The following is a 16,381-nucleotide window of genomic DNA, read 5'->3' as shown; positions in this document are numbered from 1 at the left end:
TTGAAATTGAAAAGAAGAAAGTCTCTTCTTGTAAGAAGGATAAGAGAAGTGAACTTCAACTCAATCTCAAAATAAAAAAATAAAATAAAAAATGTGCGCTTTGAGAGTGTTGGGTAGGTCTCTGAGGAGCAGCTCTTACGCGAAAAGTTGCAAATCGAATCTCAACTTCATCACAGTGTATCGGCACCAGAGGCGAAGGAATCTTATTCTGGAATCTTCCGCTTCTGAATTCGTCAAGCTTCACAAACTCACTGGCGAAGATTCCGGTAATTTTATTTTATTTTTTTCTATTTTCTGTTTTGGAGTTCGACTCGTAACTGTAATTGATGGAAACGAAAGTGCAGAAGATAAATTATTGTGTGTTTATAGTTGTTTTTTAATTACAAATCCACAGTTAATAAAATGTTTAAACTTTTATTTATAGGTATTTTGGAGGTTAGGTTGGACAAGCCTGGAGCTAAAAATGCTATAGGGAAAGATATGCTACGAGGCTTAAGTCATGTGTTTGAGTTGATTAATCAGAACTCTTATGCTAATGTTGTTATGATCTGCAGTTCAGTTCCCGGTGTATTTTGTGCTGGTGCTGATTTAAAGGTTAATTATTATTAACACAAGATATAGTTTTATCTTGCTGCATCTGTAGTTCCAATTCAGTTACACAATTTGTATTTAGTTACATTGTGGTTACAGCTGTTGTAATTGATTTGTTACAGCTGTTGTACCTGATTGCTGAGTCACTCCCCCTTATGCTCTCATATATTAGAATAGAGCCATGTGTACAGATTCATTCAATTTTCATAATGCTGAAATACTTTCTTCGTTCGTCTCTCTCTCTCTCTCTTTGTTCTTGTTTTTCTCTGTTGCTTTTCGTTCTCTTTGATGGTATCAGAGCCTTCTCGTTGAGGGCCTGATACAGATCCACACCATGACTTCCGCATCGTCTAGAGATTCAATGGCAGAAAACAAAGCTCCACAACTCTTCAATCATCAGATCTCTGTTAAACTAACAGAGAAGAACTATCTTCTTTGGAGTCAAGTTGTAGAACTGGTGATTACATCTCATCAGCTTCATTCTTTTCTTGTTAATCCCAAAATTCCATTGCAGTATGAGTCAGAGCAGAACAGAATCGATCAGATCGTGAATCCAGCTTACATTGACTGGATACGGCAAGATCAAATGCTCCTCTCTTGGCTTCTTTCAACGATTACTGAAGAAATACTCAATGAGATACTAGGAGTTCAACATGCATGTGAAGCATGGGAACAGATCCATAAACTTTTTCATGGAATGATGCGTTCAAAGCTACGCCAACTCAGATCTGAAATTCGAACCATCAAGAAAGGAGGTAGATCAGTAGTGGAGTACCTTCGACATGTAAAAACGATCTATGATGAGCTTAAAGCTATAAAGCATCCAGTTCCATTGGATGAACAAACAGAGATAATTCTGGATGGACTTCCACCTGAATTCAATTCCTTTGTCTCCTCAGTTCGTGCACGTGAAAATCCATATGCTCTAGATGATCTGCGAATAGAGCTCATAGCACACGAGATGATGTTGGCTAAACAAAATGAGGTACTGTTATCTGAATCAATGTGAGTGAATGTTGCTCAAAAGAGTTCAAACTCTAACCATAATGATAACTCCAACAACACTGCTCCTTTGATCTCAACTTCCCTTGGTCAAGCACACAACACTGGATTTAACTTATCAGGAAGAGGTATAGGAAGATTTTTTGGCAGAAACAATCGTGGTAGAGGTCGTGGAGGTCACAACAATCTGCAATGTCAGTTGTGTTACAAATTTGGACATGATGTTCACAATTGTTGGCATAGGTTTGATGAGAACTTTACTCCTACACTGCCAGCACCAGAAGCACCTCAGTTTTTCCGGTCAACTCCCAATTTTTCACATCAGAGGTCATTTCAGTATGTGAGGCCATCCAAACACTGTTCAGTCTCCACAAGTTATGCTCACATCTCTTCCACAACAGCATTCTTCCTCACAGCAAAATACAACAGTTCAACGAGGACTTCTCCCTACTCCTTCACAACTACCAGCACTAGATTGGTATCCTGATTCAGGTGCATCCCATCATGTTACTGCTGAACCTCAAAACCTGCTTCAGAGTACTCAACTTTCAGGTTTTGATCAGATCTTCATAGGCAATGGCCAAGGTCTGCAAGTCCGAGCTACTGGTTCCTCTTATTTTCCCTCTCCTCTCAAACCACACACAAATCTCTATCTTCAAAATTTACTTCTTGTCCCTTCTATTACAAAGAATTTAGTCAGTGTTAGCAAGTTTGCTAGAGACAACAATGTGTTTTTTGAATTTCACCCACTGTCTTGCTGTGTCAAATCACAGGAATCTCATGTTAGAAGGAACATTGGGCAATGATGGATTATACCGTTTCAATGGTGTTCAACTTTCTCATCCTCCAAGACAAACAAGTCAGCAGAGTCATTCCACTTTATCTCCTAATCTTTCCCTGTGTAACTCCATGTGTTCTCCTTATGTGTCTTCTACTCCCAAGTCCACTGATGTATCATTACCTTGTGTAAATAACACTGCTGTCGTAACTAGCAAAGCAATAGGTTCAAATTACTTGTACAATCTGTGGCATTGTCGTTTGGGTTATCCTCATAGTGAGGCTCTCAAAGCTATACTTAGTTCCTGTAATATCTCTATTCCTAATAAAGATGACTTGTTTTTCTGTTCTGCTTGTTGCTTGGGAAAAGCTCACAGATTGCCTTCTACACTTTCTTCCACTAAGTACAACAAGCCTTTCGATCTTATATACAGTGATCTATGGGGTCCAGCCCCAATCAAGTCTACTATGGGATACACTTACTACATCTCATTTGTTGATGCATACAGTCGATTCACTTGGATTTATCCTCTAAAATTAAAATTAGAGGCTCTTCCAATTTTTAAACAATTCACTACTCTTATCTCTAATCAGTTTCAAACATCAATCAAAGCTATCCAAACAGATTGGGGAGGTGAATTTCGATCATTCACTCAACTCCTCCAACAACTAGGAATTGTTCATCGGATTGCCTGTCCACACACTCATCACCAAAATGGTGTAGTTGAACGAAAGCATCGCCATATAGTTGAAACTGGTCTTACACTTCTTGCATATGCCTCTTTACCTTTAAAATTTTGGGATCAAGCATTTATCTCAGCTGTCTACCTCATCAATTGTCTTCCTACTGCCCCATTAAACTTTGAAGTCCCATATACAAAGTTATATAAGGTTGTTCCTGACTACAAGTTCCTTAAAGTCTTTGGGTGTGCCTGTTTCCCCTTTCTTCGGCCCTATAACACACATAAGCTTGAGTTCAGATCCAGTGAATGTATTTTTCTTGGATACTCACCTAATCACAAAGGATACAAGTGTCTTAATTCAGATGGGAGGTTGTTTATTTCTAAGGATGTTCTGTTTAATGAAAGCAAATTCCCTTACAACTCTTGGTTCCAATCTGATTGCTCATCTTCTAACAGCACTCATTCTCCTGTAAGCAGCATTATACCTCTTGTACCACAAAGTCAATTTTTGCCAACAACACAGTCTCCTACGATCTCCATACCTGCACACTGCCCTGGTAATTTTTCTCCTCCCAATACTTCTGATTTCCACACTAATACGTCCTCTTCTCCTAATTTGGATTGCTTCACTGACACATCTTCTCCTCTCAATAATTCTACTTCCAACAATCCCATGACTGATTCTGCTCCTATTATTCAGCCTGAACACCAAACTGTTCCTGTAAGACAGTCCACAAGATCATCACATCCTCCAACCTATCTCAAAGATTATTGTTGCAATCTGTCCTCCATCCCTATTAAACAAAAACCACAGGCTCTTACCACCTCTCTTGAACCAAGCTCGATGAAATAGGCCTTGGCTGCCCCTCACTGGCGCTCAGCTATGCAAGCTGAATATGATGCACTACAAGCTAATGAAACATGGACCTTAGTCTCACTTCCTCCTAACAGAAGAGCCATAGGCTGCAAGTGGGTTTTTCGTGTGAAGGAAAATTCAGATGGCAGTATAAATAAATATAAGGCAAGACTTGTTGCCAAAGGGTTTCATCAACAAGCTGGATTTGACTACAATGAAATATTCTCCCCTGTAGTCAAACCTATTACTATTCGTACTGTTCTGACCATTGCTGTATCCTATGGATGGTCCCTACGTCAACTAGATGTCAATAACGCCTTCCTAAATGGAATCCTTGAAGAGGAAGTTTATATGCAACAACCTCCTGGGTTTGAATCTAATGATAAGTCTCTTGTTTGCAGGTTACAGAAAGCTCTCTATGGGCTGAAACAAGCTCCCAGAGCTTGGTTTGACAAGTTAAAGAGTGCCCTACTGCAGCTAGGCTTCTCTGCAAGCAAATGTGATCCTTCATTGTTCTTATACCGGAAAGACACACACTGTGTTTTCATGTTAGTCTATGTGGATGACATTATCATCACGGGCAGTGATTCAAACTTTGTTCAGTCTCTGATTGCTCAACTTAACTCCCAATTTGCACTCAAAGACCTTGGTGTTCTTGATTATTTCTTAGGCATCGAGGTTAAACGAGCAACTTCTGGAGCTGTCATCCTTTCTCAGTCCAAGTATATCAAAGATTTGCTAATCAAGGCCAATATGGCTGAAGCCAAGAGCATCTCAACTCCCATGCCATCTGGGTGTAAGCTGTCTAGAACTGGATCCAATTATTTTTCTGATCCTTCTTATTTTCGATCCATTGTTGGGGCATTGCAGTATGCCACCTTGACCAGACCTGAACTCAGCTACCCTGTTAACAAGATTTGTCAATTCATGTCTCAACCTTTGGAAGAGCATTGGACTATAGTTAAACGTATACTCAGCATGAGCATAGGCTAAGTTCATCCAATGAATCAAGATATACAAATGACCATGGGCTTTCAAAATAAAATCCTATACATATCAACTACAAAAGGCATGCATGAACTCAAAAGAAATGCCACATTTCATGCATAATCCAGATATGGCCACTTGCCACCAGAGGCTCCTGCAGCATCCTTTTAAAAACACAAAAGAAACCCATTTCCCACCCCATTTTTCCCGTCGCCAGAATCAGAGAAAAGAAGAGAGGAAGAAGAAGGAGAAGGAGGGAAAGGGAGGAAGAGAGAGAGAGAGAGCAAATCTCAACCATTTTGAGTGATTCCAAAGCCTAAACCACTCAAAATCTCCTCCTCTTTCATAATCCTTGCTTAGTTCTTAGTGGGGAGCTTTGTGGAGAGAGATTTTGACCCTAAAAAATTCGACCATTTGAGTGATTTTGGGGTTTTGGGAAGTTCAACCTCCATGGGAGCTTGAGGAACACTCCTTGCTTGGTTGTGTGACCATTGGTGGTAAGATTCTAACCCTTGAACCTCACGATTCCTTGAAATTTGCATGAGTTAGGGTTTATGAATAGTAAATTGGGATGTTGATGAAATGTAGTTGAATTAGCTATGTTCTAGGAAGAATGGAGCTTAGAGCTTGTTATGGAAAATGCTAGGAATGTCATTTAATCGGTGAAAATGAGCTTAGATAGCTAAATGAGTATACTTGTAAAATGGCAAGAATATGATGCTTGATATTGGATTTCTTGCATTGTTGATAAATGGTATGGCTTGGTTGATTGATGATTGTGTCCTAATGATGTCTAGGATTGAGACATTTGGACCGACCGTGAGTGATCAACAGCTTGAACAAGCTATGGAGCTTGAGTAGCTCATTGGAATTGGTAAGCTCACACTTGTGTGGTGTTTTGAATTGAGTATTTGATGGTTGATTGTGAAATACTCTTGGATGCAATGTGTTGATTGCATTACACCATGTGTAGGTGTTGGTTTTGGAGTAGAGTATTGTTGACATTGGTGAAGAACAAAGGTCGACTGAAGCATTGAGGTAAGCCTTCGGACCTTGGGATTTCTCCTGGAGATGTATTGCACTTTGCATAGATATGTATTTACTGCATTATTATTGTTATTGCTATTACACTGATATGGAACCGTGGGGTGGAGAGATGCTCCAAGGACCCCTGGTTTACTGGATATATTCGTATATCTCACCCCGTGTTGTGGGGACCCCCTTTCAGGTAAGGATGCTGCAGGAGCCTCTGGTGGCAAGTGGCCATATCTGGATTATGCATGAAATGTGGCATTTCTTTTGAGTTCATGCATGCCTTTTGTAGTTGATATGTATAGGATTTTATTTTGAAAGCCCATGGTCATTTGTATATCTTGATTCATTGGATGAACTTAGCCTATGCTCATGCCTTTGGTTACACCTTTTGTTGATGGGAGCCAAGGGAATGATCATAGTGTTTTGTAAGCTAAGTTCTATGATTTGTAAAGGATATGTAATGTAAATGATGCCTACTTGAAATTCAATATATGCATGCTTGTTATGTAGTGAGTTGTTGAATTGGTTGGGCTGAAAATCAATTAGGTACCCTTTGTTTAAATTGGTAAACGATGAGAAAACAAAGGTCATGCTGCCCAAATTCTAGCTAAATCTCATGAGGAGAGGTTGGATGAGTGCTAGGATTTAGTTTGGGGCGTGGATAATTGGGGTTTGTAATGGGGATGCATCTTCCCCTAGGCTTGGACTTGAAAAATGTGGGAATTGGAATTCCCTGGCAGCGCGCTTAAGCGCCCAGGAGCGCGCCCAAGCGCCCTGCTGCCCCTGCGAGTGCCAATGCATTCTGCCTCCTCGCGCTGGAGCGCCCAAGTGGGGGCTTAAGCGCCCAGGATTGCGCGCTGGAGCGCCCTGGCCCGCGCTTAAGCGCCCTTTGCTGCAGAAAGTTGGGATGCTTACTGTCCCCTCGTGTTTTAGCGCCCAGGGTGGGGCTTAAGCGCCCAGGGTTGCGCGCCTGAGCGCCCTGTTGCGCGCTTAAGCGCCCATCCACACTGGAATGTCTGATGCTTACTGCCTCCGTGCGCTTAAGCGCCCAGATGGAGGCTTTAGCGCCCGATAGCGCGCGCTTGAGCGCCCGGTAGCGCGCTGAAGCGCGCGGGGCCTGTGACCAACACTCTCTTGTGTTGCTTCAATTTGTCCTAACTTGGGCTACAGTGCTCCGATTTGAGCGCGGTTTGAAGCCAAGCATAGCTAATGAAGAGGTCTACAATATAGAAGTTGGGAAATAAATAGGAAGTAACTTAATGGTTTAAAGATGTAATAAGAACATGATGTTAAGCTTAATTTATCTGTTTCCGCAAGGTAATACGGTTATGATCACGAAATTGGGTATTATAAATTCGGCATGTTTTAAAATGAAAAATTTAATCCGGATTTTAATTGAACCCATGTGATTGTAACTGCGCTTAATATCATAATGCGTTGTTAACAAACCGGTTCTAGAACGGGGTGTTACATTAAACGTATACTCAGATACTTGAAAGGTACCATTCAGCATGGGTTGGTGCTGCAACCTAGTCATCCTAGCAGCCATTTTTCTATTACAGCCTTCTGTGATGCAGACTGGGCAAGTGATCCAGATGACAGAAGGTCTACCTCAGGAGCTTGTGTTTTCTTTGGATCCAATCTTGTTTCATGGTGGTCCAAAAAGCAATCGGTTGTAGCCCGTTCAAGCACAGAAGCAGAATATAGGAGCCTTGCTCTTGCTGCTGCTGAGATTCTATGGTTGAAGTCCTTACTCAAAGAATTGCAGATACAGTTCAGTACTCCTCTCATCTATTGTGACAACCTTAGTACAATATCTTTGTCTCATAAGCCAGTGCTACATGCCCGTACAAAACACATGGAACTTGATATTTTCTTTGTTAGAGAGAAAGTTATTGCCAAGGAAGTGCAAGTCATTCATGTTCCTGCCATTGACCAAGTTGCAGATACTCTCACAAAACCTCTTGGAGCTCCTCGATTCCTTTCTCTTCGTGACAAACTCAGAGTAGTGGATTCTACAACTTTTAATCAGAGACTCTGAGTTTGCAGGGGTGTATTAACACAAGATATAGTTTTATCTTGCTGCATCCTTTTAGTGTAGTTCCAATTCAGTTACACAATTTGTATTTAGTTACATTGTGGTTACAGCTGTTGTAACGGATTTGTTACAGCTGTTGTAATTGATTGCTGAGTCACTCCCCCTTATGCTCTCATATATTAGAATAGAGCCATGTGTACAGATTCATTCAATTTTCATAATGCTGAAATACTTTCTTCGTTCGTCTCTCTCTCTCTCTCTGTTCTTGTTTTTCTCTGTTACTTTTCGTTCTCTTTGAATTATCAATTTTCTTCTATAGTGACTATGATATAGTAACAAACTGATAGAAAATAGTAACAAACAAGGCTATGATATCATGTCAAACAACCAATTCTCTCATAAACAATTTGAGGTTAGTTCTCTTGTATTGGATTGCAGGAGCGCAGGACCATGAATCAATTCGAGGTTAAGGATTTTGTGAATTCTCTTCGCTCCACATTCTCAGTTCTTGAGGTTAGTTCGCACCTTTCAATTATTTACATTCTAATACTTGTGTACTTTTCAACATTATATTGGGAATGAATGACAGATGAAGCTTCGTGCAATAAAGGTGGGTAATGAAAAGAAATATAGGTGGACTCCATTATATTCTTTTCCTGTGGTTGCGTACTTACTTCACGCGTTTTGTATCACCTGTTTTCCCATTTTTGTCAACACTGCTCCTTGAAAGTAGCATAATATTTGTTTCTGTATTCAGGCAGTTTGTATACCAACTATTGCGGTTATTGAAGGAGTAGCTCTTGGTGGTGGACTTGAGATGGCTCTGGCATGTGATATTCGAATATGTGGTAGTTAAATATTCAGTACTTCTGTAAATTGAATCTATTTTTTGTAGGATCTGTTGGATGCTTCTGAGTGTGATGCAAGTATTAGACTTTTTCTTTGTGTGTTTTTTTTATTTGTTTCTTCTTTCATGGCATAGGGGAAAATGCTCTGATGGGTTTGCCAGAGACAGGACTCGCTATAATTCCTGGGTATGCTGTTACAAATTCTCTTTGGCATATTGTATCTTTGACCTCGCCTATTTCAGTCATGTATCTGTACAGTTCTGCCATCTAATAATGGATAAAGATGAAGTTTCAAGATAGATTGTGGATAATATATCTAAAATATTTAGACAAATTGGTTTTTAATTTTTTATGAATGAGCGCAATAAGGTCAGCACAATATGCTGGGGAGCATAGTTTCTTGTTTTTCTGGATACTGTCTAGCAATTAATGCACTAATGACTTGTTTATGTTTATGAGCATTAAATACGACTGCTGCCTATACTCCCTGAGCTACTATCAAGCTTATAGGTTCTTGCTCTGCAATTGAGTTGAAGCCCCTAAGCCTACAATGAGCATAAATAGCCAGCTATTTTTATATCTTCCTTGTGTTTGGAAATTTGTCGTAGTATTGCATAGAACACTTTAGATCTTTGGTATGGATCACCTCTCATGGAATCCTGTTGTGCACAGGGCAGGTGGAACACAGCGATTACCTAGATTGGTTGGAAAAGCAATAGCAAAGGATATTATATTTACTGGTCGAAAGATTAATGGCAGAGAGGCTATGTCCATGGGTATGTTGATTCACTCGGTTCTTTTCTTTCTCTAGTTTGTAAAGATGCCATCATCAAGCACAAAGATAAAGGAGCATCTTGAGTATACATTATACATGCTCATTGTATCTGTAAACTTACAATTTACTTGCAAAACATTCAAGACATTCTAAAATTAAAGTTTTAGTTTGTGCCTATCAAAGTTCCCTTGCCAACATTATGGCAGTCTACTCTTAGTAAATACCTGTTGAACTCCAGGAGAGTAAAGAGGAAGGCCACCGCTGTTGTGCTACTTTCAATACAATAACAAATACTAATTTTTTGTCACTATAAAAAAATAATACTAACTTCTTGCCGCTCCTTTTCACAAATAAAGCATACCACTACTCTCTCTCTCTCTCTCTCTCCCCCCCCTACTAATATCAATGATATATAGCTGCATAAATATCCGTTAATGCAGGTCTTGTCAACTACTGTGTACCTGCTGGCGAAGCTTACTTAAAGGCACTTGCAGTTGCTCGGGATATCAATCAAAAGGTATCTCTCTGGGAAATATATCATGCTGAAACTGAAAGCGTGCTCTATGTCACTTAGAAATGCAGGGATCAGGTCTTTTGTGCCAGTGAACGTCCATACGTAAATGGCAGTGACTGATTTTTTTCAAATGTTGATTTTTCATTTTTGTCTTTAGTTAAATGTAAAAGAATACGTTGTGTATTGATATGTGTCAGGGAGTTACAATATATAGAGACCCTAATGGGCTTAAGTGTAAGGCCCAAACCTAATCCAAACCTAATCCTAATACAGTCAGACTATTTACGGATAAGACAGAATCCAATCATATCTAATCAAATCTAATCATATCATATCTAATATTCTAACACTCCCACTCAAGCTGGTGCGTATATATTATGAGCACCAAGCTTGTTACAAATGTATTCAACCCGAGGACCTCTAAGAGCTTTAGTGAAAACATCTGCTAGTTGATTAGACGAGTTGACAAAAGCTGTCTTGATTTCTCCTGACTGAATCTTTTCCCGAATGAAGTGACAATCAATCTCTATATGTTTGGTCCTCTCATGAAAAACAGGATTAGAGGATATATGTAGCACAGCTTGATTATCACAGATGAGTGTCATGGGTTGTTTCTGTTCACAAAGATGAAGCTCCTGAATCAACTGCTTTAACCAGATCAACTCACAGGTAGTATTTGCCATTGCACGATACTCAGCTTCTGCACTAGATCGGGAAACAACAGGTTGTTTCTTGCTTTTCCATGAGATTAAGTTTCCTCCGAAGAAGACACAATAACCAGAAGTAGAGCGTCTGTCCGAGGGTGATCCTGCCCAATCGGCATCTGAGTAACCACAAATTTCTGTATTTCCCTGATCCGAATACAACAAACCTTTTCCTGGTGCTCCTTTGATGTATCGGAGGATCCTCACAGCAGCATCCCAATGTGAATCACAAGGGGAATCAAGGAACTGACTGGCCGTACTGACAGCGAAAGAAATATCTGGCCTAGTCACAGTAAGATAATTGAGCTTCCCAATCAGCCTTCGATAACGTCCAGGATCAGATAACGGCTCCCCCTGTCTGGGCAATAACTTAACATTAGGATCCATGGGTGTATCAACTGGTTTACACCCCAACATACCAGTCTCCTCTAGGATATCCAAGGCATACTTCCTTTGACAGATAGAAATGCCCTGTCTAGATTGCGCCACCTCAATTCCCAATAAGTAACGCAGCTTCCCAAGGTCCTTTGTTTGAAATGCACTGAATAAATGTTGTTTTAACTGATGGATTCCGTCTTGATCACTTCCGGTGAGGATGATGTCATCAACATAGACTAACAAATAGATGCACTTGTTAGGAGATGTAATCCTATAGAATACAAAATGGTCAACTTTACTGCGAATTAGGCCAAACGCCTGTACAGCAGAACTGAAGCGATTGAACCATGCTCGAGGAGACTGCTTGAGACCATATAAGGATTTTCGAAGACGACATACCTTCCCAGACTCCCCCTGAGCAACAAAACCAGGTGGTTGCTCCGTGTAAACTTCTTCTTGTAAATCACCATGAAGAAAGGCATTTTTGATGTCAAGTTGAAGGAGTGGCCAGTGACGAACAGCAGCAAGGGCAAGAAATAGGCGGACGGACGCCATCTTAGCGACTGGAGAGAATGTATCGCTATAATCAAGGCCAAAGATTTGAGTAAAACCCTTGGCAACTAGGCGTGCCTTGAGACGATCAACATGGCCATCGGGTCCAACTTTCACAGTAAACACCCAGCGACAACCAACTATAGACTTCTCTGGAGGAGCAGAAACAAGGTCCCAAGTGCCATTGGTATGAAGTGCGGTCATCTCATCAAGCATCGCTTGGCGCCATCCTGGATGGGAAAGTGCTTCACCTGTGGTCTTAGGAATAGGAACAAAAGAAAGACTAGAAACAAAGGTGAAATGAGGAGGAGAAAGGCGATCATAGCTCAACAAGGTATAAAGAGGATAAGGGTTACGAGTAGTACGTGTACCTTTTCTTTGAGCAATGGGAAGAGCCTCTGGTGAAGGATCCGGAGGGGAAGAATCAACTGCAGAGGGCAATGAGTCAGCAGGGGTCGAGTCGACTGGAGGTACTGTCTTACGACGCTGATAAGTGAGAAGTGGACGGTTCTTAGGTACTGGAGCAATAGGTGATTGCTTATCTGGAGTAGAAGCACCTGCATCTGGCAAAGACAAGTCAAGAAAAGGAACAGGAAGAACATGATCAACCTGTGACAATGGAGATGGGATAGAATTAAAGGGTTGTTGGTCAAAAAAAGGTGACATCCGCGGAAGCTAAGTAACGCTTGAGGTCAGGAGAGTAACAACGATAACCCTTTTGAAGACGAGAATAACCAAGAAAAATGCATTTAAAGGCTTTGGATGTTAACTTATCCTTACCAGGAGTGAGATCATGAACAAAACAGGTACAACCAAAAACATGTGGGGATAGAGGAAAGAGAGGAACATCTGGAAAAAATAAGTTATGAGGAATATCATTATTAAGCACAGATGAAGGCATGCGGTTGATGAGAAAGCAAGAAGCAAGGACTGCATCAGCCCAGAAGTGAAGAGGAACATGCATGTGAATAAGAAGAGTCCTGGCAATCTCAATGAGATGTCTATTCTTACGTTCAGCTACTCCATTTTGTTGTGGAGTGTGAGGACAAGTGGTTTGGTGTAAAGTACCCTGTGTGGCTAAGAAGTGAGAAAAGTCAACAGAAACATACTCCTTAGCATTATCACTACGTAAAATACGAATAGAAGCACCAAATTGAGTATGAATTTCAGCAGAAAACTTTTGATAAATAGAAAACAACTCAGAACGGTTTTTCATTAAATAAATCCAAGTACAACGGGAGAAATCATCAATAAAGGTGACAAAATACCGAAAACCTAAAATAGACACACTACGACTAGGACCCCAAACATCTGAATGAATAATTGAAAAAGGAGCATCAGCTCGTTTATTGACTCGATTAGCAAAGGAGGAGCGTATGTGCTTTCCTTGCTGACATGACTGACAATCTAAAGTTTGAAGACCGGATAAAAGAGGAACCATCTTCTGCAATTTCGCAAGACTAGGATGCCCGAGACGACTGTGGATGAGCTGTGGAGATTCTGTGAGAGAACAAGCAACTGAAGGACTTGGCACATCAAGGTAGAACAGACCCCGTGACTCACGGCCCACTCCAATCATCTTCCCCGTACCCGGGTCCTGCACAGAAACAGAATGGTTTGAGAATGTGACAATACAATTAAGAGAATTGATCAATTTACTAACTGATATTAAATTATAAGGGATGTGAGGAATGTAATAGACAGATGTCAAGGTCAATGAGGAGGTTGGACAGATTTGTCCAATCCCATGAACGGGGGCCTTAGTTCCATCAGCAAGAGTAAAAGAGGGTAAATTATTAGAATATGTAAGGGAAGAAAAGAGTTCCTTATTACCACAGAGGTGATCAGTAGCACCTGAGTCAAATATCCAAGGACCAAGTGATGCAGAAAGAGAAACACAAGCAACAGGATTACCAGTTTCTGAAGCAGAGGCCTGAGATTGAGGAGAGGACTTCCTGAGAAGGGCCTGGAATGCTGCATATTCTTCAGAGGAGAGAGAGACTGAACCATTTGAAGCAGTATCCGATTGAGCTACATTAGCAGCAAAAGAAGGTCGCATGTGAGGATACTTGGTGTAGCAGCGTTCCTCATAATGACCAAGTTGCTGACAGTAATGACAACGAGGTCGCTGACCACGTCCGACTGGACCTCCTGGGCCACGACCTCCTGGGCTACGTCCTCCTGGGCCTCCTGGGCCCCGGCCTCCTGGGCCTCTACCACGACCATGTCCACCTCCAATATGCCTGCGAAAATCAGTACGGGAAACTAGAGCAGTAGAATCAACAACAGAAGACGATGCAGGAGCAGATTTCTTATTCAAATTCAGAAGACGCTGATACGTCATGGATAGATCAGGCTCCCCACTAGTCAAGATAGTATCACGAACATTATCATATTCTTCGGGAAGGCCAGAAAGTGTGGAAACCATAAAGAGACGTTCCACCTGTTTCCGATATGCAGTAGCATCAGTAGGGTAAGGCAGCATATCCAAATATGCCTGCATCAAAGAGCGACTCTTGCCAATATATGTCTCCATCTGAATGTCGGATGATTTGCTCAATTCCATAAACTGAGAGATAATGAAATAGAGCTGCTGAACATCATTAGTGTAGAGGTTTTTTGCTTCCTCCCACACTTCTGTGCAAGTTTGAAATGAATAAAAGATATCCAAGACAATCGGATCAATGGATTGCCAGAGGATACTCAGAAGCTGGTTGTCAATCTTTTCCCAATCAGACTTGTCCTCCTTAGGGACATCAGTAGACTTAGTTGTGAGATGGTTCCCATATCCTTGTCCAAAGAACCAAACTCGAACAGAGGTGGCCCAGTTCTTGTAATTAACAGATCCCTTCAATTTTGAAGAGGTAATGGACCCAATATTGGTAGAGATGATATTGGGAGAATTTCTCAAAGGAGGAGATGGAGACTTGACCTCCGAATGAATTGGAGGGTTTGCTGCCATAGTATCAAATCACAAAGATACAAACCGAATAAAGAGAAACGAACCTGATCACCAATCAAGAAGAGGTGCGCACAAAAAGTCAGACCCACAAAGAACCAACCACAGATCCAGAAAGAGGAGGAGAAGACGAGCTTCTCTGTCCAAGACCGGCCGGAAAAAGCCGCCGGAATAGTGCTCACGCGCCGGCAGAAGGTGGTGCGTGAAGCCCACGCGCAGAGAAGACTGGAGGCGCGTGAGAGCGCGTGACAACTCCGATGGTGGCCGGACTTCCACAGAGCAGGTCGCCGGGAGGAGAGGGTTCTGTTCGCGTTCGTTCCAGACTGAAAACTCGCCGGAAAAGTACTCCGGCAGCCTGAACAGTGGCTGATGGTGCTCCGGTGACTGTTTGGGGATGTGGACACGTGCAGAAGATGCCTGGAGAGGACTTACAGCCCTTGATGTCTTACCGGAAGGACGCACGGCAAAGAAAAGATGACTCCTAAGCAGTGGGCTTGTTTTAAAGCGAAGAACAAGATTTCTAAGCGGAAGCGAGGGTTCCCAGAACGAAATAGCTCTGGTACCAAGTTAAATGTAAAAGAATACGTTGTGTATTGATCTGTGTCAGGGAGTTACAATATATAGAGACCCTAATGGGCTTAAGTGTAAGGCCCAAACCTAATCCAAACCTAATCCTAATACAGTCAGAATACAGTCAGACTATTTACGGATAAAACAGAATCTAATCATATCTAATCAAATCTAATCATATCATATCTAATATTCTAACATCTTTCAAAGAAATTGATCTCTTGAGAAAACACGAAAGGACTGCTCATGTTATAAGTGCATTACTAAAAACTTTACTTACTTCCTGTGCAAACACCTGCAAATGATTTGTTTGGTGCAATTGACCCCTGTAATCTATCAGAATGTGCAAATTAAGAGTATATTTGGGTAGTTTGTGCAAAGTTACTATTGATTAGAATGTAAATGTTAGCCTAAAATTAATTTTGTGAGATTGAGGTGCTTGGATAGTATAAAGTGAAATTACCGAAATAGAACAACCCTCCTCTTTGACTGAAAATTTGATTTTTTAGATAAGGCTTGATTGTTGTTATTGTTCTTGTATGTTATATTCAGCTACATTAAATTTTTAACAGGGTCCTGTAGCTATAAGGATGGCTAAAAGAGCTATTAACGAGGGAGATGAGACTGATCTGACATCAGCTTTGGTTTTGGAAGAAAATTGCTATGATCAGGTGTTGAACACTCAAGATCGATTAGAAGGCTTGGCTGCATTTGCTGAGAAGCGGAAACCAAGGTATACTGGTGAGTGAAAGGAGTGGTCCTCTGCTGATAATCCCTCTGTCTATGTTGCTTTAGAGGAATGTCTTTCATGTTGTGATAGGATTGATCCAGTGCCCGGAGGCAACTTACTAGATGAGGAACTTTCACTACAGTTTTCTGGGAACAGTCTTTCTCATTCTGAGTACAGTTAAATTCCCAAAGCTGAGAAGTGTCTCATATCGTGCACCTTGAGACACTGTATTCCTAATAAAGCAAAAAATTTCATATTCCTTTTTTCAATGAATTGGCTTTGAACTTCTTCTCATTATTACTGTAAAAATTCAAAATTTTCTTTCGGATGTTTCCAGACAATAAATTAATCTTCTTGGAACTTATAGTATACACTTGTATTG

The 16,381-nt window shown here is 41.0% G+C and overlaps 1 protein-coding gene across 1 annotated transcript; it reads left to right on the top strand.

Annotated features, from left to right (window-relative positions):
• LOC133284069 (probable enoyl-CoA hydratase 2, mitochondrial) lies at positions 1–16,381 on the top strand. The gene is made up of 9 exons (XM_061481032.1): positions 1–266; positions 425–594; positions 8,408–8,482; positions 8,727–8,817; positions 8,952–9,003; positions 9,490–9,593; positions 10,033–10,109; positions 15,842–16,010; positions 16,090–16,381. Exons 1-9 carry the CDS (start codon positions 92–94, stop codon positions 16,119–16,121), a joined length of 945 nt encoding a protein of 314 aa, XP_061337016.1. The 5' UTR covers positions 1–91; the 3' UTR covers positions 16,122–16,381.

The sequence above is a fragment of the Gastrolobium bilobum genome, unplaced genomic scaffold (assembly GCF_033153095.1).
Source record: "Gastrolobium bilobum isolate Gb01-03AN ecotype WA unplaced genomic scaffold, APGP_CSIRO_Gbil_v1 utg6668, whole genome shotgun sequence".
NCBI classification, from domain to species: domain Eukaryota; kingdom Viridiplantae; phylum Streptophyta; class Magnoliopsida; order Fabales; family Fabaceae; genus Gastrolobium; species Gastrolobium bilobum.
Note: the sequence above shows the minus strand (reverse complement) of the source record. Positions and strands in the feature narration are given on the sequence as shown.